Source organism: Hemicordylus capensis, chromosome 2 (assembly GCF_027244095.1).
Source record: "Hemicordylus capensis ecotype Gifberg chromosome 2, rHemCap1.1.pri, whole genome shotgun sequence".
In the NCBI taxonomy this organism is placed as follows: domain Eukaryota; kingdom Metazoa; phylum Chordata; class Lepidosauria; order Squamata; family Cordylidae; genus Hemicordylus; species Hemicordylus capensis.
In genome coordinates this window covers 410,277,483-410,297,336 of record NC_069658.1, presented here as the reverse complement: position 1 = coordinate 410,297,336, position 19,854 = coordinate 410,277,483, and the positions used below count along the sequence as shown (strand labels likewise).

Genomic DNA, 19,854 nt, shown 5'->3' with positions numbered 1-19,854 from the left:
TTCAGATGCACACTTCTTAAAAGCACACAGAACAGATTTGCTGCTGCCATTTAAGAGAGAGCACAAAGCTGAGTGGCTGCCTAGTTCATAATTCATAAGGTGTCACAGGGTGGGACTAGTTCCCCAAAGGGGTATCAGCAAAATACCCCTAACTTGTCTCGAAGAATACAAGTGTAGGGCACTTTCCTGCTTACCTACTGCAACAGCAGTAAAGTGCTTCTGCTTGGCAGATGCAGATCGCATTCAAAACGCAAACAAAGGGTTGAAGCCGTCTGTTGTGCAAAGCCACCAACAGGAGGAGCAGTCCTTTCTAGCAAACTCCTACAACGGGAGAATACAGCTATTCTTTCTTTCTTTGCAATGCACATGCAAATGTGAACGGCACCTTGCTGACAACGCAGAGACTGTGAAGTTGAAACACAGGCAGAATGGAAGCACACTTGGAGGACACGTAGTGACACTGTTGTAGAGGGTAACCTGGAAAGCACCCAGAAGAACTCATTAAAGCATATGTGAGGCCTTCTCCTGATCAGCAGCAAAATGCCATACAGTAGAGGCAGCTACTGCAAATGTGGCAATCATGCGCTTGCTTTCCAGCCTCCTAAGAATTCTGCTCACCTCTTGCACCTGACCAGTCCTCAACCACTTGAAAGTTTAGTTCAACCCAAAGTATTTTATTATTTTGAGGCTCTGCATGTCTTTGAACAGAGGAATGCACACATGGATGGAAATGGTGTCCTTGTGGTCAACATTATATACAAGTTATACATACTGGCTATCATCCACTGAGCTGGTGCAACAGTGCTGACTCTGATGAGCAAGGAAGGGGCAACTTTTACAATCTCTTCCTGCTCCACGTGTGTCAAAAAATATGTCGCATGACCCTCAAGAACATATTTTTGTGATGCACATTGAGTATGGCGGCGGGGGGAGATTGGAAAAGTTGCCCCTTCCCTGCTCATCCAAGTCAGCACTGTTGCACCAGCAGAATCCTAGCCTGGATGTCAACCACTGCACATATTAGGACTTTGCTCTGCAGTGGAGAGTTTGTTTTGTATATTTTAATATCTATAATAACAATGTATGTTTGTTTTTAAAGAGGATAATTTCCATTTTATCTTGAAGGAATTATGACAAAAACACACTCAAGATAAGCTTAGTCATTTTCTCAATCTCTCGCCTTATTTTATTTGCTCCATTATGAAATGAAAACTGTTTTTGTTTACGTTGCTAACAGCTTCATCAGCACTCCTTTTGTCCTTCTAATTTTTAGCACTGCCACTTTTTAAAACCTCTGAAATTATTCACATGGTTGGACTTTTCATAGTACAGCAGTTTATATTAAGCATTTTAACAGCATGCAAAAAATGCCTCTTCTGCACATAACCACATATTTCCCTTCTATGCTCCCAATACTGTCAACTTCACTTATTCTTTCATGTATATTCAGAAATGCAGATGTGTTCTTCTCATAATTCTCTTAACTTGCTTCCAGCGGACACTTTTTTTAAAAAACAGTGAACCATTTAGGATATACCACCATCCCCCATTTTTAGTATATGGTAGAGATGCAAATGTTTTGGTTTTGTGTACATGTGTACTTTTTTTAAAAAACACAAACATACAATTTTCTTGTCTGCCCCTATTTTACATCCCACACACATCTATTCCCCTGCCTTTTTTGGCATGACATTTGCATGCTAGCTAGCCACATTACCAATGGGAGTGATTCTGCATCAGACAATACCAAACCCAGGTTAAAGTTAAGTATCTGACAAGGAAGAAATAAACCTCATCAGAGGATTATACTTTGAACAGACAGAAAAGAAGAAGTGGGAGATGAATAACTATGGACACTATCAGAACTACTGTGGGCGCATTCAAAAATCTTTTGCTTGTTACTGGAGAAATTAGCATTGGAACAAGAAAGAAAGAAAAAGAAAAGCTTTAATTAAAATTAAACAGCCAATTTCTCCAGTAACAAGCAAAAGATTTCCGAATGTGCCCAGAGCGGTCTTAAAATAACAGACCCTGTTGGATTAAAACTCCAACAGTGTTAATAATTCAAGATATTTTAAAGTGTTAAAAGGAAAATATACTAAAAGCTTTGTTAGCAATATTAACAAAAACAGTTTTCATTTCATACTAGGAGTGAAATGAGATTAAGATTTTTTTTTACCGAGTTTCCTATCTAATAGCCCCTACAGCTGTTCACCTGCTGATGGTTTTGAAATGTTACAGCAGTCTTGCCACAGGTTAAGGACGATGATGTGCTTGGACAAGTACTGGGTGTTCTCTCTGGATTAGGAATTCAGTTTGGTATTGGGCCAAACATAGATTGTTGGAGTATCAACAGACTGTGGTTGCAGTATTGGCCTCCAAACAGGAGAGATATAAACCTGGGGGAAATATCATCATCTTTGGACCAATTCAAGGTGGACAAAGAGTATCCAAACTCTGTGTTTCCTGTCTTATTTTGGAGTAATCTAGAGGGACATCAGAAAGGCTACTTGAAAGCAAATGGTTTGAAGAGTAGTTTGAAGCCTCATGAAGAGCAAGAGGCAGGAACTTCTCTGCAGAGCAGCCTTGCTGTGGTACAGACTCAGGCCATTAAAGGAGCCCTCCCTAACAGCAGCACACAGGAGGAGGAGTTGCAAAAGACAGACTTGTTGAAAGAGCCTTCCTTATAAGAACTGAGTGGCTTGCCAGTATCAACATGGTGCAAGCTAGCAGCTCTGAGCCAACACCCATCCCCTACACAGATACACACACGGTGACACGTCAACTTTGCTTAGCTAATTTTCTACCACTGTTTTTGAATAGATAGTGTACAGTACTGCCCCTCCTGTAGCTCCCCTAAGACGGGATGCACCAATGACATCTGAGTGCCAGGGTGGGAGAAAAGGACAACCAGGGGACTGGCTGCAAAGGTAAAAGTGCTGGCCAAGTGGGGTGCTCAACACCCCCAAGATGCCCCTTTGGCGTTTAAATCATGAAGCCCACCCACCCCTTAAGATGAAATTGGGAAGCGCCGCATTGGGGCAGCGGGGAGGTCTGCCACCTTCATGTGCTGGGCAAACCTGAATGCCACTGAACTTACTTCTATGTAAATATGCATAGGATCAGGCTGCAAGCCTACAGGCTTACTCCGAAGTAAATCCCAATGACATAAATGGATTTTAGTTCCAAGTAAGTATGGTTGGGACTGAACAGTGTCACGCTGAAGCAACTTCAGTTAGCATCATTAACTTCCGCCAATTTATTTTAAAGTAAGATTAGAGTTCATTTAAGGTTTAAATCCCTGACCACTGGATGTTTATGCCTTTGGGAAACGTAATAAAGGGTTTTGTAAGAAGTATCATTTACTCTTGGCCAAAGCTTTAAATGGGCTTCATTCACAGCAAGAGGCCATCTGTTAAGAGCCTGAAGCAGGTCAAGTGCAGGCCAAGTTTGGCTCCTCTAAGGAACCAAGCAGGCACTCATTTGCTGTAGAGCCAGTGAGCCAAGACTGGAAGCAATGGGAAAGAACCAGCTTTATGTGGTTTACTTTATCTGGCCAAGTTGCCAAGACAGCCCTGCTCACAACATAGCCTGACTGACTACCATTCTGCAAGACCACCTGTTATATGATCACCCATCTGGTCTACTCAGACTCCAATCTTCCCCCGATACTGCTGCCAAAAAAGCGCCAATCCAAGATTAGCAAATATTTGTATAGATAAACTACCTGCATGATTTATTCTCTCTTTACAGAATTCAAGTTCATATTGAATAATTTGTAGTTTGGCAGAAAATGGGCGAGAGGAGGGCAGAGAGTACATGCAATACACTTATAAATTTTTAGAAGACCTAGTCTTTCCCTGAAAGAAGCACAAGAATAGGGACGTAGCTATAACTAAATAAGGTGGGACAAATGGCCTTGGGCCCTGGGAAGCAGGGTCCGCTGGCTGGGTGAAAGCTCACTCTTTGCTCTCCCGCTCTCCTGACTTATTGGCACACTGCTGGCTCCTGATCGCAGGACTCGACTCAGCTTCAAGCAAGACAAGTCTAGGAGGGAAGTGCGGAGGAGTGTCAGGCAGTATCCCTCCCTCCCTCCGCCAAACTCAAGTTTTCTCTGGAAAACCTTGACTATAGTATGTGTGCTCATGAGAACATGTGGGTAGACAGGCTGTATGAATATACAGTACGAGGTGATTGTAGAAGGGATATGAAGTTTAAATAATGTGTCTGAGCCGGGTGCGTGTATGCACACACGTGTTTGTGTGCACGCACACATGCACACACACACACGTGATTTTTCCACAAGAGCAAAAGAAAGGGTGTGCCAAGAATGTTTTGTTTTTCATCATGTCCTCACAGTTGTTCAGCAGCAAAGATATATGAGAGGACGACAAGGCAGTGGGGGATGGGTGGGTAAGAGCCCACCTTCACTTCTTGGCCTAGGGCTCACTCCAACCACCTTGCGACACTCCCGAGGAAGAAACCCCATTATCGTCACCCCATTCCGCAACCCCAGGGAGCTTGGAATATAAGCCTCAACAATTCTCAGCACTGCACTGATTGGACAAAATATTATTTAGCCCAATTTACTTAAATACATCAAACTCCTTGTGGTTTTCTTGTAAAAATCCATTCAAATTAATTCACTATTGTACAAGAGAGAAAACAAGCCTCTGGCCTTGGGAAAGAACAAACTACGTCGTTCACAGCAGCTCCAGAGGAGGTTGGCAAAAAGTCTGCTTCAGATGTTAAAATAGTGATATGGTTGCTGCCACCAAAGCCTGATTTAAACAGGGCTCCAGATGAGCACAAAGAAGTCACCATGTGGCTTTGCGCATGCCAATTCCTTATTAAACCAGATGCTTCCATCAGTGTCAGAATATCAGAGGAACTCCCAGGGATTGCTTGTGTCAACTTGCACTGATTTCTGGTGTGAACTTGCAAGAAAGGTGACCAATTTAAACAAGATGTGAGGCACAATGAATGCTGCATGGGTTGAGTTCTTTTGTGCCCTGTATTGCACTCAAATCAAATCAAATGCAAGCATCCTTAGCAGCAGTCATGCAGATCAAGCAGCATCTTAAGTAGGCCTTGGAGGCTCTAGCAGCAATTCTGCACTACTGAGCAGTGCAACAATATAGGCCAAATCAGCCTGGAACAGGAACAGATATTCCATCTCCAGTATCTGGCTATATTTATTTTATTTTTTACATTTTATATCCCGCTCTTCCTCCAAGGAGCACAGAGCGGTATACTACATACTTGGGTTTCTCCTCACAACAACCCTGTGAAGTAGGTTAGGCTGAGAGAGAAGTGACTGGCCCAGAGTCACCCAGCTAGTATCATGGCTGAATGGGAATTTGAACTTGGGTCTCCCCGGTCCTAGTCCAGCACTCTAACCACTACACCACGCTGTAGTCCCATACAGTCTCTAATATAGTGCCACCCTCTTAAAATGGCCGGTCTAATCATCCATGTAAAAAGATTAGAATTATAGCCCAAGCCTAACATGTTAACTGTTTTAAAGTAAGCACATTTAGGATTGCTGCTCATGGCCATTAAAAGCAGAGGGACCTATACAGCCTCCAGCCACTACCTACAAACTCCTGCCCAGGATACAATAATTAAAAGATACTTCCACCCTATGATGCTAAGGGAGCAAATAGGCACTCTGGATTTTTTGCTTTGTTTTTAAGAGTATAGGAAACAGGAATGGTTCTCTAGATTCAAATCCAGGTGCATTTTATCCAACTTGCACTTTTGCAATGGGTATAGCAGGTTCTCATAATGCTGCAGGGTGTATCTGGAAAGTGCCAACATGCTCAAGCAAATCTCAAATAGAGCATGAAGCATTTGAGGCTATACTGCATTTAGTGATTATTGGGGGAAAGCGATGAGGAGGTACACAAACATTTGTGCATGCAAGTGCACAACTATAATTTTTTAAAAATGTACCGATACTGCTTGGAAAGCTGAGGGAAACAAAGCAGATGTCAGCACTGGATGACATCCAGAACAACAAGACACTTGTCATCCAAGAAGATGGCACAGCTGCATAACATCAGGGGAAGTCTCAGAATCACACCCTTGTGCAAATTTCCACTACACATGCAAAGCATGCCATAGGCTGTGAATCTTGTTGCACTCGTACAAAAGTGCACTAGTGCAACATCTTTGTGCAAGTACTTAGTCCAGATGTCAGCCAATAAGCTTTACTGAGCAACAAGTATATACTAATTCCATTCAAAATGTGTAAACAGAAGGGAAGGGAAACCAATCACCAGACATACCCCAATATTAAATCAAGCTCTCACCTGTTCCTTCCAATTTTTATTGAACAAATGTATATACTGCCTATAACTACGTTTACAATTAACTAACAGGTTTACAACTAATTAAAACATTTATAAACCTAAAAACAATTAAAACAGATTAAAATTTAAAATTAGGTTCAAGATCAACTAAAAGCCTGACTGAACAGGTGTTGTCTGCGGATATGTTATCTTAACCTACCCTTCCTCCAAGGAGCTCAAGACTGCACATGTGGTTCTTCCCACCCCATTATCATCTCCCTAACAACCCTGTATGGTAGGCTAGGTTGAGAAAGAATGAGCAGCTGGCTCCAGGTCACCTAGTGAGCTTTGCAGCTGAGTGGGAATTTGAACCTGGGTCTCCCTGCTCCTAGTCCAACACTAATTACTACACTCCCCTAGTGTTCTCAATCTTGTGGGTAGAGGGATGCAAGACACCATGGTATAAGAGCACCACAAGCTTGAACACTTGTAGACAAGGACCTTTCAAAAGTACCCCAACACAGTACTGAGCCTGGAAGGCAGAAAGCTGCTTTGGAGAGGGTGGAAAGATAAAGTGGAGAATATGCCCCAAAGGATGCCAAAACAGAGGCAGGGACCAGAGCAGCTTCTCCCCTCCCACATGCAATCTGGATTTGGCTGTGATAGTGCCATAGAGAATGGTTCGTAGTACTGCCAAGACCAGCAGCTAGTCAAGTCCGCTCTGTATTCCCCTCCTCGCGCCTTTCTGATGGTAAGAGTGGACCACAGGACTGAGGCAGCAATTTCCTCTCCCTACACTGCTGAGGCCCAGCAGGGTTACCCAACCTACAGCAACGTCACAGGGTTGGAAGTGGGCCAGATTTCACCACTGTGGAGTGGCAAGAGAAACAAAGACCCACCTGGTTCTGGGACAGGAATGAAGAGTCCTGGTGGAACAGGGACAGTTGTGCTACCAACAGGGTGAGGGGCTGTCTTGGATAAAGCTGGGGGAACAAGCTGGACTCCATATTTGTCAGTAGCGATGGGTACCTCTATCCACTGCCACCTCTAGGGATCATTATGGGTCTTTGGCTACTGCCAAGGTAAGCAAGCATTCACTTATAGCTGGTTTGAGTTACTGATATTATGAAGACCTTGACTCTGTGTCTCTTTTTTGCACGATTTGTATTGTCTTTGCTGTGTTTTGTATTGTTGGGTCAATGACCATAATAAAGCACTCCTCGTCACCTGATGCAGTACTGAATGATGGAAGGAAGTGCGTACAACTCTCCTTTAGTGGATAGTTGGCATGCTTGACTTAAGGGATAATGGCACAGGAACACACATTCTTTGAACCAACCCTGTAATGATCAAAGCATGAGGCAGCACACTCCTTGGCATTCCTCTCGCCCCAGGATAATTACTTCAGATTACATTAAGTGTTGAGGCCACCTAATGGCGCAGTGGCAAGTAACCTGCCTAGAGAGCAGGAGGCTGTTGGTTTGAATCCCTGCTGGTGTGTTTCCCAGACTATGGGAAACTCCTATATTGGGCAGCAGCGATATAGAAAGGTCTCATATTGTGTGGGAGAAGGCAATGGTAAACCACTTTTGTATTCCACCAAGAAAACCACATGGCTCTGTGGTCTCCAGGAGTCGACACTGACTTGATGGCACAACCTTTCCAGCATTAAGTGTTGACTTGGAGGTAACAGAAAGACAAACATTCCTCTAGAAGCACAGTGCTATGCAAGTACTTCCCCGCTGGACATTTTGAAAGGAGTGAGGGAGCCTTTCCACTGAATGAATGCATCCTTAGGGCTTCCAGACAGTATTGCAGTGACACAGAAGCACTACAGGACCAGGAAAAGGTTTGATCCTTTTGTTCCTTGTTCTTGTTTTAAATAACCCTCAAATGAACTTCTAGGTTCCCTCTGCTGGGTCTATCCCTCTTGACCTTCCTTTACAAGTCAAGCCTGCTCTCTTACCTGTTGCGTTTGGTGGGGTGTCCAGGATAGTTTTCAGAAGCTTCATGTCCTTAATGTTATGAATATAAATAGATTCTTCCAGACAAACAATCAATCTCTGCAAGGACAAAACACACAACATTGCTTAGAAATGGGAAAGGAACCCCTTGGCATATATTAGTTTCACAGCTCTGCTAACAATCAAAACATATGCGGGGTAAAGAGAGATACTGGGTGTCATATGCCACATAGAAAGGAAAAGGCAGTGCTCCATCCCTTCCGCACGACACTTCACTATTGAAGGGCAGGGTGGCTGCACATCAATGTCGTCCAAAGTCCTTTCCATAATCTCTTACCTTCTAAGCCAGAAGTAACATTTTTTTAAGGCATAAGACTTTTCCAGTGTGGATTCAAAACTGCCTATTGTCCTACAGCGGATTATGGAGAAGACAGACACTTGCTTGGCCCTGGAGAAACAGTCTTCGCTACCAGGATATACATACACCATATCCTTTTGGAAGACATAGAAACAAAACAGTAGAAAGTGCTCAAATTGTCGACAGATCACTCACTACTGCTTTGCTTCCGCATCATCCCACAGGGCTATTCTATGCCAAATCAACACAATTTGGCAGATGGGGGCCACTGCAACCAGTTATTTTTCTCTTGGGACGATGTTTCTGCTGCTAACCCCCACCTCAACACAGGGGCGGTGCCAGCCAAGCAGCGGTCCGGGTCTAGCCCCGCCCGGCGGCCCCTCTGCTGTCCAGTGCGCACCAAATGCCCCTCCCTCCCACCTGGGCTACCGGGAGTCTCGAGCACTTGTTGATCTTTTTCAGGCAGCGTTTTCTCTCCCTCAGAGAGGGAGAGAAAGGGACAATAGATGCTTTCAGGTGCTGCCTGAAATGAAAGGGAAGGGCTCGCTTGGGCTCTTCGGAGCTTGAGGCCACGCCCCCTTTGCGTGTGACATCACACACAAAGGGTGTGTGGTCTTGAGCTCCAAAGAGCCCGAGCAAGCCCTTCCCTTTCATTTCAGACAGCGCCTGAAAGCATCTATTGTCCCTTTCTCTCCCTCTCTGAGGGAGGAAACGCTGCCTGAAACAGATCAGCAAGCACTCGAGACTCCTAGTAGCCCGGGCGGGGGCAGGGAGTTTGTTCGGGGCTCTTCCGGAGCCCGAACCACGCCCCCCCCGGGGCTTCTCGGCGGCTCCTACCATTAGCGGCCTGGGTTCTTTGAACCCTTTCACACAATGGTGGCTACACCCCTGCTTCAACAGTCCCTGCCCTAGACTGTCTGCTGTGCTTTAGTCTAGCCAGGTATGGCACATGTGGTGTCATTGCTGTTGTGAGCACTGGTGGATGGATTGCTGCTAGACTCCCCCACCCCACCCCGCCGCTCTCCTGGCATACCTTCATCACTAGCACCCCTTCCAAGTAGAGAGAGACAAGGCTGACGGTACTTCTGCTCTTTCCTAAAGCTGGCTGACAGGCTGTCACCAAACCTGCTCTTTTATCTCTCCGCATCCTTGCCAGGCCCAGCCTTGCATTTTGCCTGCTACCTATTACTAGTTAAGGCCACTCTCTACATCATCATCATCTACATTTTATATCCCGCTCTTCCTCCAAGGAGCCCAGAGCAATGTACTACATACTTAAATTTCTCCTCACAACAACCCTGTGATGTAGATTAGGCTGAGTGACTGGCCCAGGGGATTTGAACTCGGGTCTCCCCGGTCCTAGTCCAGCACTCTAACCACTACACCACGCTGGCTCTATGGTTTCATGGCTCCATGGTTCTATAGCAGTTGAGTCTGCTGTACATTATTTGTGCACTTGCTTCAGTCAATATAAGAGCTATTTGGTTGCTAAACATATTCTAAACTAATGAACAAGTGCATTTTGAACGTTACAGTACCTTGCACACATGTTGACTGGGAGATGGGGTGGGAAGAGTGGTGGGTTGGTTTTTTTGGCAGACATTTTCCAGAAATGTGGCAGCCCAAAACATCATGTGTGCATGAGAATATCATAATGAAATGTGCTGAGTGAACTAGTAGGTGAATCAGCATAACTGAAGGCATTCCTGGATCTACTTTCATACAGGACACAATAAGCGCAGAAATATCTAAGAATGTGCAGGTTTCCTAAGTGTCTGGCCATCAATGATAGGCCAACATCTGCAGGAGGGCCAAAGTTGAACAGCCCTGCTATAAAGGCTGCCTTGAACTTCTGACTGCTCAGGGAAAGGGGAAGCACAAATTAGAGTGCAGAAAGACTAGAGACATGAACTAGAGATTCTAATCAGTGGATACAAAAAACCTGAAGTGCTTTAGCTGTCCTGCTCTTCTCTGGCCAAAGCTAATGCTGTACAGATTATCTGACTGGCCAGAAATCTGTCTCCAATGCATTCTTCTTAGAACACTGGCTACTGCATGCTAAGACCACTGAATGGGAGGGAGTAAGAGAATTGTGACTGGTATTCTCACAAGGCAAATACAAAGGTGTTTTTTTTGTTTGTTTTTTTAATACCTTGGGAGGTGTGACAAGATATCATGTTGCTGGTGCATTTGACATTAAGACAGAATATGGACAGAGTCTAGACTTAGCACTAGCCAATTTATTTTTGTCATTTAACATCCCACCTTGGCTCTGAAGAGGTTATTTATTTTCATTTTCAATGCTGTATGCTGCCTTTCACCTTTCAAGGCCGCTAATAGTACAATTAAAATGCAATATCATGCACAATTTAAGAAGGAAATTAAAGGAAATTAAATTTGAAGAGGGAAAATAAATGAACAGAGCAATCAAAGCAAGATTGACACAGCATAAAATCAACTCAACTAACAGCAACCTCAGTCCCACCATGTAGAGCCCCATGTCATTATACCCCCCCCCAAAGAATGGAGGAATAAATGGGTACTTAGTACATGCTTGAAGGCCGGGAGTAACTACAGCCCTCCTGATGGAGTGGGCTCCAAGGCCTAGGGGCTACCACTGAAAGGGCCCTGACCCTTATGTGCACTAAGTGAGTCTCAGCAGGTGGCAGCACATGGAATAGAGCCTCCCTCGACTCTCTCAACGGGCAGACAGAATCATAATGAAACAGGCAGCTCTTAATATACCTGGAGTTTAAACAGTATAGGTCCTTAAAAGCCAATCAGTACCTTGAATTGTACCCAGAAACTGATGGGGAGACAATACAGGTTAAATAGGAATGGAATGGTGTACTCAGTGCAAAGGCACCCATCGGCAATCTGGCCACATCATTTTGCACCAGTTTCTGAAAACTTTTCAGAGGCAACCCCATGAAGAGCACATTGCAACAATCCAAGTGGAGTGTTTATGCAGCAGATGATGTCAAAAGTGGAAGAAAAATGAAGCATCCAAGATATCTGCAGTACAGGACCAGAAGCCAAGGCCTCAGGCCTTTAAGAAGAAATCAAAGCTTTAATAAATACATGAACATAGATTTTAGAGCTATTAACTCTAAATTTCAAAGTTTCCATCTTTATTATTATTTCAGGCATAGTGTTTCCCATTTGAAAGCAAGGTTTTTTTAATTTAAACAGGGCAAGTGAATCTTCTGTGCTTTCTAGCCAACTACAATATTCCAAGCACAGGATTTCCAAGTGGTGAATCTGAGTCATTTCGGTGATGCCTTCCAAAAATCACATCGCCAGCATTTTCCAATGTCTCATATTTAATGCTAGGGCAATAAGGGCCAAACTAGATATTCAGTGCAATCTCATGTTTGGTAGACGTGTGCATGCCTGCCCTGTTTGCCTCTAAACATCAGCATTTTAACCCTGAAAAGAACATACAGGGGAACAGAGTAAAATCTGCCACCCACCAACACCTCGACTGCTTTAAGCAGCCTTTTCCCTGCCTGGATCACTTCCCGTATCAGAGCCAGGTTGGAGAAAAGTGACCTGAAAGCAGCACAGAGCACAAGAAGGAGCAGGCTTTGCTCCCCTCCCCTTTGGGTAGCAGAACTAAGCATCGCTCTACTTCTCCACTTGTCCTAAACAGTGCAAACACATGTTTAACACAAACCCTTTTGGCCCAAAGCTGATACAGGGCAAAGGAAAGGTATTTCTTGGCCACCTTTGCCAATAGCTGCCAACATTAGATTTCCTGCCTTTAAAAAAAAAAAATGAAATGCAATAGCATAGCTTTCACAACTTCCTACAATAGGAAGTTCCTCAAGTATGATGTATACCAAGTGTCCATTTTGGTTTTTCAAGCCTGCAGTTTAAATTCTTTTAAAATTAAATCACTAGTAATTATCGTGGGTTAGTATAATAATCCCTTCTGTTGATCCCACCAGCATATCTCCTCCTGGCCTTCTTTTGCAGCGGAGTACTCTCGCCTTGTCATCTCTGCTGTGAACTCTCTGCATATCTGCAGCATCTCCACTAAATCTTTGTAGAAGAGAGTACTCAAACCACAGGGGCTGATCTGAACAGCAGCCCAAGTGGAATCTGACAAGGTGCAGGAGTTCAAAAAAGGACACTCTTGTACTGATGTGCAGCTCAGGATCTATCTCCATTACTGGCACAAGACCACATCTGCCAGACAGAGAAAGCACACAAGTCATGGTACCTGAGCCTAACTGCTCTTATACCTGTGTATAAACTAACATGTTCAGCCTAGGCTCCAATTCCAAGCACCAACAGGAAAGCAGAAAACACTTGAAACAATAACTTGTGTACACATGCATTTAAGTAGATATCTTTACTTTGCATAGCCATAGAACTATAGCAGGAACCTCTTCCTCCACCATCACTCCACCCGCAGGTAAACATAAGAAATCAGACATCAGGCAGAAAATCAGCAGCTAAATTGATCAAAGGAGCAGATCACCTTCTTTAAGAAGAAAGGTGAATGAATGTGGAGCTTTTAGTTCAGAAAAAAATAAATATAGATAGCTCTAGAGAGGAAGGGTACATGATAGAAGCTTTCCGAATGGCACAGAGAGTGTGAATACAGAAACATTTCTCCCCCAGGGCCACACAATAAAACGGATTGGTAGAAGGTTCGGGATGAGGGGCGGGTGGTGGTGGTGAGGAGAAGGTGCTCCTTAGCACAACAGACCATCAACTTATGGATTTCCATTGCCACAAAAATGTGGTGATGGCTACTACTACTGTATATGTTTATATAACACTTCAACAGAAAAGTTCCCAAAGTGGTTTACAAATAATTAATAATAAATTTATTCTCTGCCTCAAAGGGCTCACAATCTAAGAAGAAACTCAAGGGAGACTCCAGCAACAGCCACTGAGGGATGGTCTGCTGGGGCTAAATAGGCACCATTCCTCTCCTCCTGCTCAATATAAGAGCAACACCACTTTGAAAGGTGAATCTTTGGGATAAAGATCTAGAATACCTAACTGGTGTAGATAACCATAATAGCGAAATGCAACAACAAAGGCAATCTAGCTCTTATGACCAGATGTTACAGACAGACAACAAGGGAAGGCCATGGTGTAGTATTCTGACCATTTGTTTATTATTTATTGATTGATTTGATTTTTATACCGCCCTTCCAAAATGGCTCAGGGAGGTTTACAATTAGATCAAACCATTAGAACAGTAAAAAGCTAAAACAAAAGTTAAAAAAACAATAACACAATTGACAATTTCAAAACATTTTAAAACAATTAAACAGTTGCAGTAATTAAAAACCCTGAAACCGGGTTAAAATATTAAAACCGATTTTAACACCCTAGAAAGCCAGGCCAAACAGATACGTTTTACATTGGAAGCTGTTCTCACAACCAGCCTAACCCATCCTCACGGTTCCCTCCACTCCCCACCTGCCTATCCTCCTTAATCAACCAGGCTGTTGGCCGAGATTAAGGATGCTCTCGCACCCTTAACCCAGCTACTGGGTATTGTGTGATTCCTCAGGCTGGGTGCAGCTTGAAGAGTCACAGCAACGGGTGCATAAAGCACCCGTCTGAGAGGGAAATCCCCAACGCAATGCGCATGCCGCGAGTTGCAGTGAGGGAAGCCTGGAGGCCAGAACAAGTTCCGGCCCCGGATCCCTCCGCTGTGCTTCACGAAGCAGGAGTGCCCGTGAGTGCGGCGCACCCAGAAGGATCTGCTTGGTTGTTTGGGGTGAAGATAAGGTGAAGGCAGCCTTCCCCCTGCGCCCTCCCAGGGCAATCATGTGAATAGCCTCTCTGACTAGGGATAAGTGAGAGCACTCAGATAGGACTCCCAGTCGCAGAAAATGAGGACCATCTGGAGGAGCCCTAAGATGCTCGGTCAAAATGCCACAACTTCATTGTCTGCAACCAAGTCCTCAAGATGCAAGCCGATCAAGATAAGTAGCAGGATTTCAACTCCAAAGTAAAAGGTAGTATTCATGTTCCAGTTTTTGAGTTCTGATTCTCACCAGCCCCTAGAGCCCTTTCACCAGCTGGGAACCACAATTTAGTCTTGCCAACATGTGCAACTAATAACTGTTCTGGAACTAGAAAGCTTCAGCAGTTGAATTTTAAAAAGTTATTCTGTTCTCAAAGCTAAGATTTTCCAGTAAGAAGTCCAATCAAAGAAAATAAGCATTTCCATAAAAACTCTGCCCTTATGTAAACTTGTATCATTTTCCTCATAGTTTTAGTGAGTTTTGCTGGAAGGACTGGAGCCGTTGGGTTGAATGAAGGCGATTCCTGGTTTCTCCCCCATCCACCCCAAAACCCCTTATGAACGATCATGTGGTGATGATGCAGTATACAGAAGAGGGATACACAGAAGAGGAACAGGGTGATAGCATGGGGGAATGGGCCGCCAAACTGAGGTGCTTTGGAAGGCTGCAGTTGGGGAAGACTGCCTATCTAGGGCCCAACCTTTGATTCTGAGCATATGTTATTTATCAACAGAGACAAAAGATATCACTATGTACACATTGCTCTAGTTCATTTTAGAGTGGTCACTTCCCAGAATTGGCTGGAAAGCCATTTGCAGGGCAAGAAACCTAGTTCTTCTGAAGGCAATGTAAAAAGACAGACAACCAATCTGTAGAAATACAAGTATCATGATGAGTATACAGAAGAGGGATAAAGTATACCCCTCTACACTGCATCATCAGGTCACACATCTGCAAGAATATGGCATGAGCAAAGCCCCGCCCCCTTACCTGCCGATTCAGCTGGATGGAGAGGATGGTACTAGAGTAGCTGTAGTTGCAGATTTCTGTCCCTTTCTTGAAATGGTAGACATTCATCTGCCGAGGCTTGGTTCGACTCACCACCACCACAAGGCTGCTAGAGAAGAGGCGCTCCACAATGTAAACATCTGGGATTTCATCTGGACAGTGGGAAAAGCAAAGTTTTAAAAAGAGTACATGCACTGTTCTGATCAAATGGGCAAAATGCTGAGAGTTCTGTGTTTTGCTTTTCCAAGAGATTAGCCTCACTTGGCAGAACTTCATGTAGGCCATGCGCTGTGCTGGGCGTTATGCCAGGGGCATGCAGGGGTTAACTGCTCATCTCCAAAAGGAACATACATCTTTCTGCAATATCTGTCCAATTTTAACCTGGGAAGCCAGCTCTGCTGCTAAGCTGGGCGTAACGTGACTCAACTGCTCTTTTGTTCCTCTAAGTCAGGGGGGCATGCACTTCCAGCAAAAAAGAGGGAGAGGGGCTAAAGGACGTGTGACCACAAGATAAAATAAGAGAATTCCTTGGAAACAAAAGACTCTGGAGTGGGAGGACATTAAATGGGCTTCCTGAGGTAAGAGACAAGGTGTACTGCACATCATCCATCTCTTCTCTGTTTGATAGCCAGAGGCAGAAGGGATGACCTGGACTTCCTGATAGGTCTAATGGAAAGCAGAGTAAAGGGGGAGATTTCCAGGCCAGTTTACACAACAAATCCTGGATGGGAAGTCTGCTTTCTGGCCACAGTCCAGAGGATATCTCCCCCAGCAGCTGCTTTCAACCCAGCTCACTCACATGAGCCAGCAAACCGCTTTTCACATTCCTGGTCTGAACGGTGTGCCCGCTCCCCTTTTGTCAGATAATGCTGGGGAACAAATACGAATAAAGTAATTTCAAAATGCAAACTGATCTTTTGCATAAAATCATGCCTGGCAACACAACTGTAGTCCTTTTGGGTTGTCTAAATATCTGTACTTACCTTGACACAACGATAGCATACAACAGTAGTTCATTAAGAAGATTTTATCTTTTTCTGGAGTTGCCTGTGAGTTTATTTATAACAGTATTTACATGCTGTTTTTGCATTACGTAGTGACCCTAATACAGTTTACAACCAAAAGCAACACACAATAAGAGTTATAAAATCTGTGTTTTAATTGTTTTTAAAACAATTAAATTATTTTAAAAAAACAAACAGCAGGTACCATTAAGATAACATCAACAGAATACAAACACACACCTTGAGGCATGTTAAACACTAATATACTGGGACATAAACATTCATGGACTCTAGTCCACTTCATCAGATACCTGAAGTGTACACACACACACACACACACACACACACACACACGAAAAAAGTGGAATTAATACAAAAGACCTGACTTTGTGTCCACCTGAACACAAGACTCTTTTATTGGTGTTCCTGCTACACACTCACACAGCTACTCCTTTGGATCAAGCAATATTCAATGCTTGCCTGAAGGAGACCATCTTCAGAGTGCTAACATTTGGGACAGGTAGGCAGAGATGTGAAAGAACTGCATAGCCTTGATGCCACCACCAAGAAAGCCCTGCCTGTGTACCCATCAATTTAACCTCAGGTGGAGGTAGAATACAGAGCAGAGTTTAAGATCATCCAGGCAGAATCAAACAGAAGGTTCCATCCTCCAACTCCTGCATGAACTTCCTTGCCTTCTGTTGGGAGCTTTCATTGGTCACTTCTGTGGGAAGCCTGAAACACTCCCCCCCCACACACACAAAAGGTTCTATCCCTCAGAAGAAGCTTGAGCCACTATGGGGGGTTGTGGGGCCCTGGCTGAGGTGAAGTGGTGGTGCAGAGATCCCTGCCTGGAGTCTCTCTGTCTGGGGCTGGCAGAAGTGGGGAACATACAGAGGTGCTCCCCACTGTGTCCAACTCAGCTAGAGAGAGGCAAGCAGCCTAGTCAAAACTACCCTTGCATGCAGCCAAGCAGAATGTGCTGCAGGGGCCCAGCAGGGTCAAGTGTAGCTTCTTCAGTCGCAATCCAGGATCGGCAGCAGTGGGGACAGAGAGACTCCATGCCACTGCTGGAGCAGGGCCAGGAATAGCACAGGGTCCAGGGCTATTGCTTCGGCCCCCAATTGACCACTCACTCATAGAATGGCCCTGGTCACTTAACAGGCTCGCTCCACTGTCCATGTTTATCATTATGCAGTGCTTACAGCTGCAGATCTATTCACTCTCGCTGGCAGCGAACTCCATTTAATACACTAGGACTGACATCCAACATAGCAGTGCACTGCAAATCCCGTCTATACATGTCAGAAGCACTTTGGCCTCCTTTATTTGAATTGTTTTCATAAATGGTCTGTGGACTACAGTAACTGCTGCTCTGCAGGGACCTTGACTACAATCAAAACGCACTTTACAAGTTTGATTCCAAGCTTTCTGCACATGTTGGCAGATAGCCATGCTCAGCTTCTATTGGCTTTGCATGATGACAAGATACAGTATGATGCTATGCACACCGTCTAAGGCCATAACCTTATCCCCATTTGTGAATAAGCCCCAATGAAAGCAGTGGGGTTTACTTCAGTGTAAACATGCATCAATTAAAACAAGCAAACCCTAGCTTACTAACAACATTGAGGGAAACTTGCATAGAACGAGGCTGTGGTTTTGCAAAGTCCAGAAAGACCTCCTTTCCCAAAGCTAAAATACTGGTTTACAATACCTCTTTTTACCTACTAGTTTAACTCTGCATATAGGAAGGTGAAGAGTAAAACTGGAAAGCCAGCAATGCTGCAAGAGGCAAAGCAGCACAAGATGTTCTTGTGGCTCAACAGTGGCAGGTCAGGGTGAACTGAACTGCATTGTTACCACTGGGTCACAGCAAGTTACCCAGAGACGCAGTTCCACATATTTATACACTGGAACCGAATTCATCCAGAAGACCTTGCCTGACAAATCTACATCTGTGAGGCTGTTCACACGCACAGCCTAGCCCAGGCCAGGGCAGCCCAGTCTGGGCTAGGCTGCGTGTGTGAAGCACTGGGATCGAGCCCAATCCCAGCGCTGCCCCCACGCCAAGCCTGAGTTTTTAACCTGGGGTTTCGCGAAAGCGAACTGATGGCTTGCTTAACCTCGGCTGGCGATCTTCAACTGGGCTGGAGAACCGCCGCTGGGCTAAACAGCTCCCCCCTGGCCCACCGCCATTTCCAAGCCAAGCGTGGTGGCTGCTCTAACAGTGTGGGGCAATATGCGATGGGGGGTGGGGGGAGAGTGCTCCCACTCCTGCTGCTGCGCCACCACGAGCTCCTGCCTTCCCCACAGCCGCCGGAGGTCATGTGAAAGACCCCTTTGCGCTGCTCAACTGTACACCAGAAGTCTAAAGTCTTTGTTAAGAGGCTCTTTGAAGACTACCACCACATTACAGGACTAGCAGGCACATCAAGTGAGAAAACAGCTTTCTAAAAACGAACCTTGGCTTAAAAGCTTCGAAGGCATCCACTCGGATGACTTCCCCCATTGTGTCTGCAACCCCAGACTGACCACAAGGCAATGAGCTCTCCAAAAAAGAATGTGATCCTGTGGCATTCAAGGCCCATGTCATTTTAGGTCATCAACCAAAGGCATAGCTTTCAGTATGCCTTGAAGCAATAGCATCACTCCATGCATCCACAGTAAGACCTTTCAAAAACGAAATGTCTCACTGGTAATATTAGGTCCAGCTCTGGTCACCACAGCCCAAGAACAACATGGACAAGATAGGAAGGATCCAGTAGAGCACTAAGAGAATGACAGCCTGTAAGGTACAGTGTTTGGGAAATGATGAGGGAACTAGGTATGTCTGTTCTCAAGAAAAAGATTATGCAAGAATGTGTAGATGATTTTGAAATATACAGAAGCACTGGCATAATTTTAGTCAAAATTAAACATTTTTAAGAGGGAAAAATTTGAGCACATACTTAACACTGTCACTAAAACCAATGCTTCTTAAAAAGGGAAGTAACTCTGGCTGGATTGTGCCTACCATTATTATTGTTTTTTTCAAACCAACCATCCACCCTGCCCACAAAAGACAGGATAAGCAGCAAAGAGTTTGAACTACAGGATGGTAGATTTAGATGAAAAATTAGGAACTGACTCCATTCCAAGTTGTTCATCTTAGACCAAATCTGCTGAGGCGGCAATGGAATCTTTTTTTAATGTTTGGAGGGGAAAGTTGCTTTATCAAGACGCTCTTGAGTCCCTTACGGTGTGATACACTATTATACAGAATCACCACAAGAAAGGAAATACCAGTCATACCACAAAGAATGCAATGGGTCATCCGAACACAACAGGGACTTCCAAAATGCAATACTCTGAGCGTCAGCAGGCTCCAGTGACTTCAACAGGATCTGAGCCAGCAAATCTTTCAGAGAGATTAGGCTGCCAAACAAGGCAGGAAAACCTAGTGCTGAA

The 19,854-nt window shown here is 44.6% G+C and overlaps 1 protein-coding gene across 5 annotated transcripts in view; it reads right to left on the bottom strand.

Annotated features, from left to right (window-relative positions):
- Positions 1-19,854, bottom strand: part of WIPI1 (WD repeat domain, phosphoinositide interacting 1) — an 87,696-nt gene that overhangs the window by 24,876 nt on the left and 42,966 nt on the right. For all 5 annotated transcript variants that reach the window (XM_053287863.1, XM_053287862.1, XM_053287861.1 and 2 more), the window contains 2 exons: positions 15,383-15,552; positions 8,260-8,356 (listed from right to left, as the gene is read on the bottom strand). In XM_053287863.1, coding sequence (XP_053143838.1) covers positions 8,260-8,356; positions 15,383-15,469 — 184 coding nt within the window. In that variant the 5' untranslated portion in view covers positions 15,470-15,552. The remainder of the gene's footprint in view (positions 1-8,259; positions 8,357-15,382; positions 15,553-19,854) is intronic.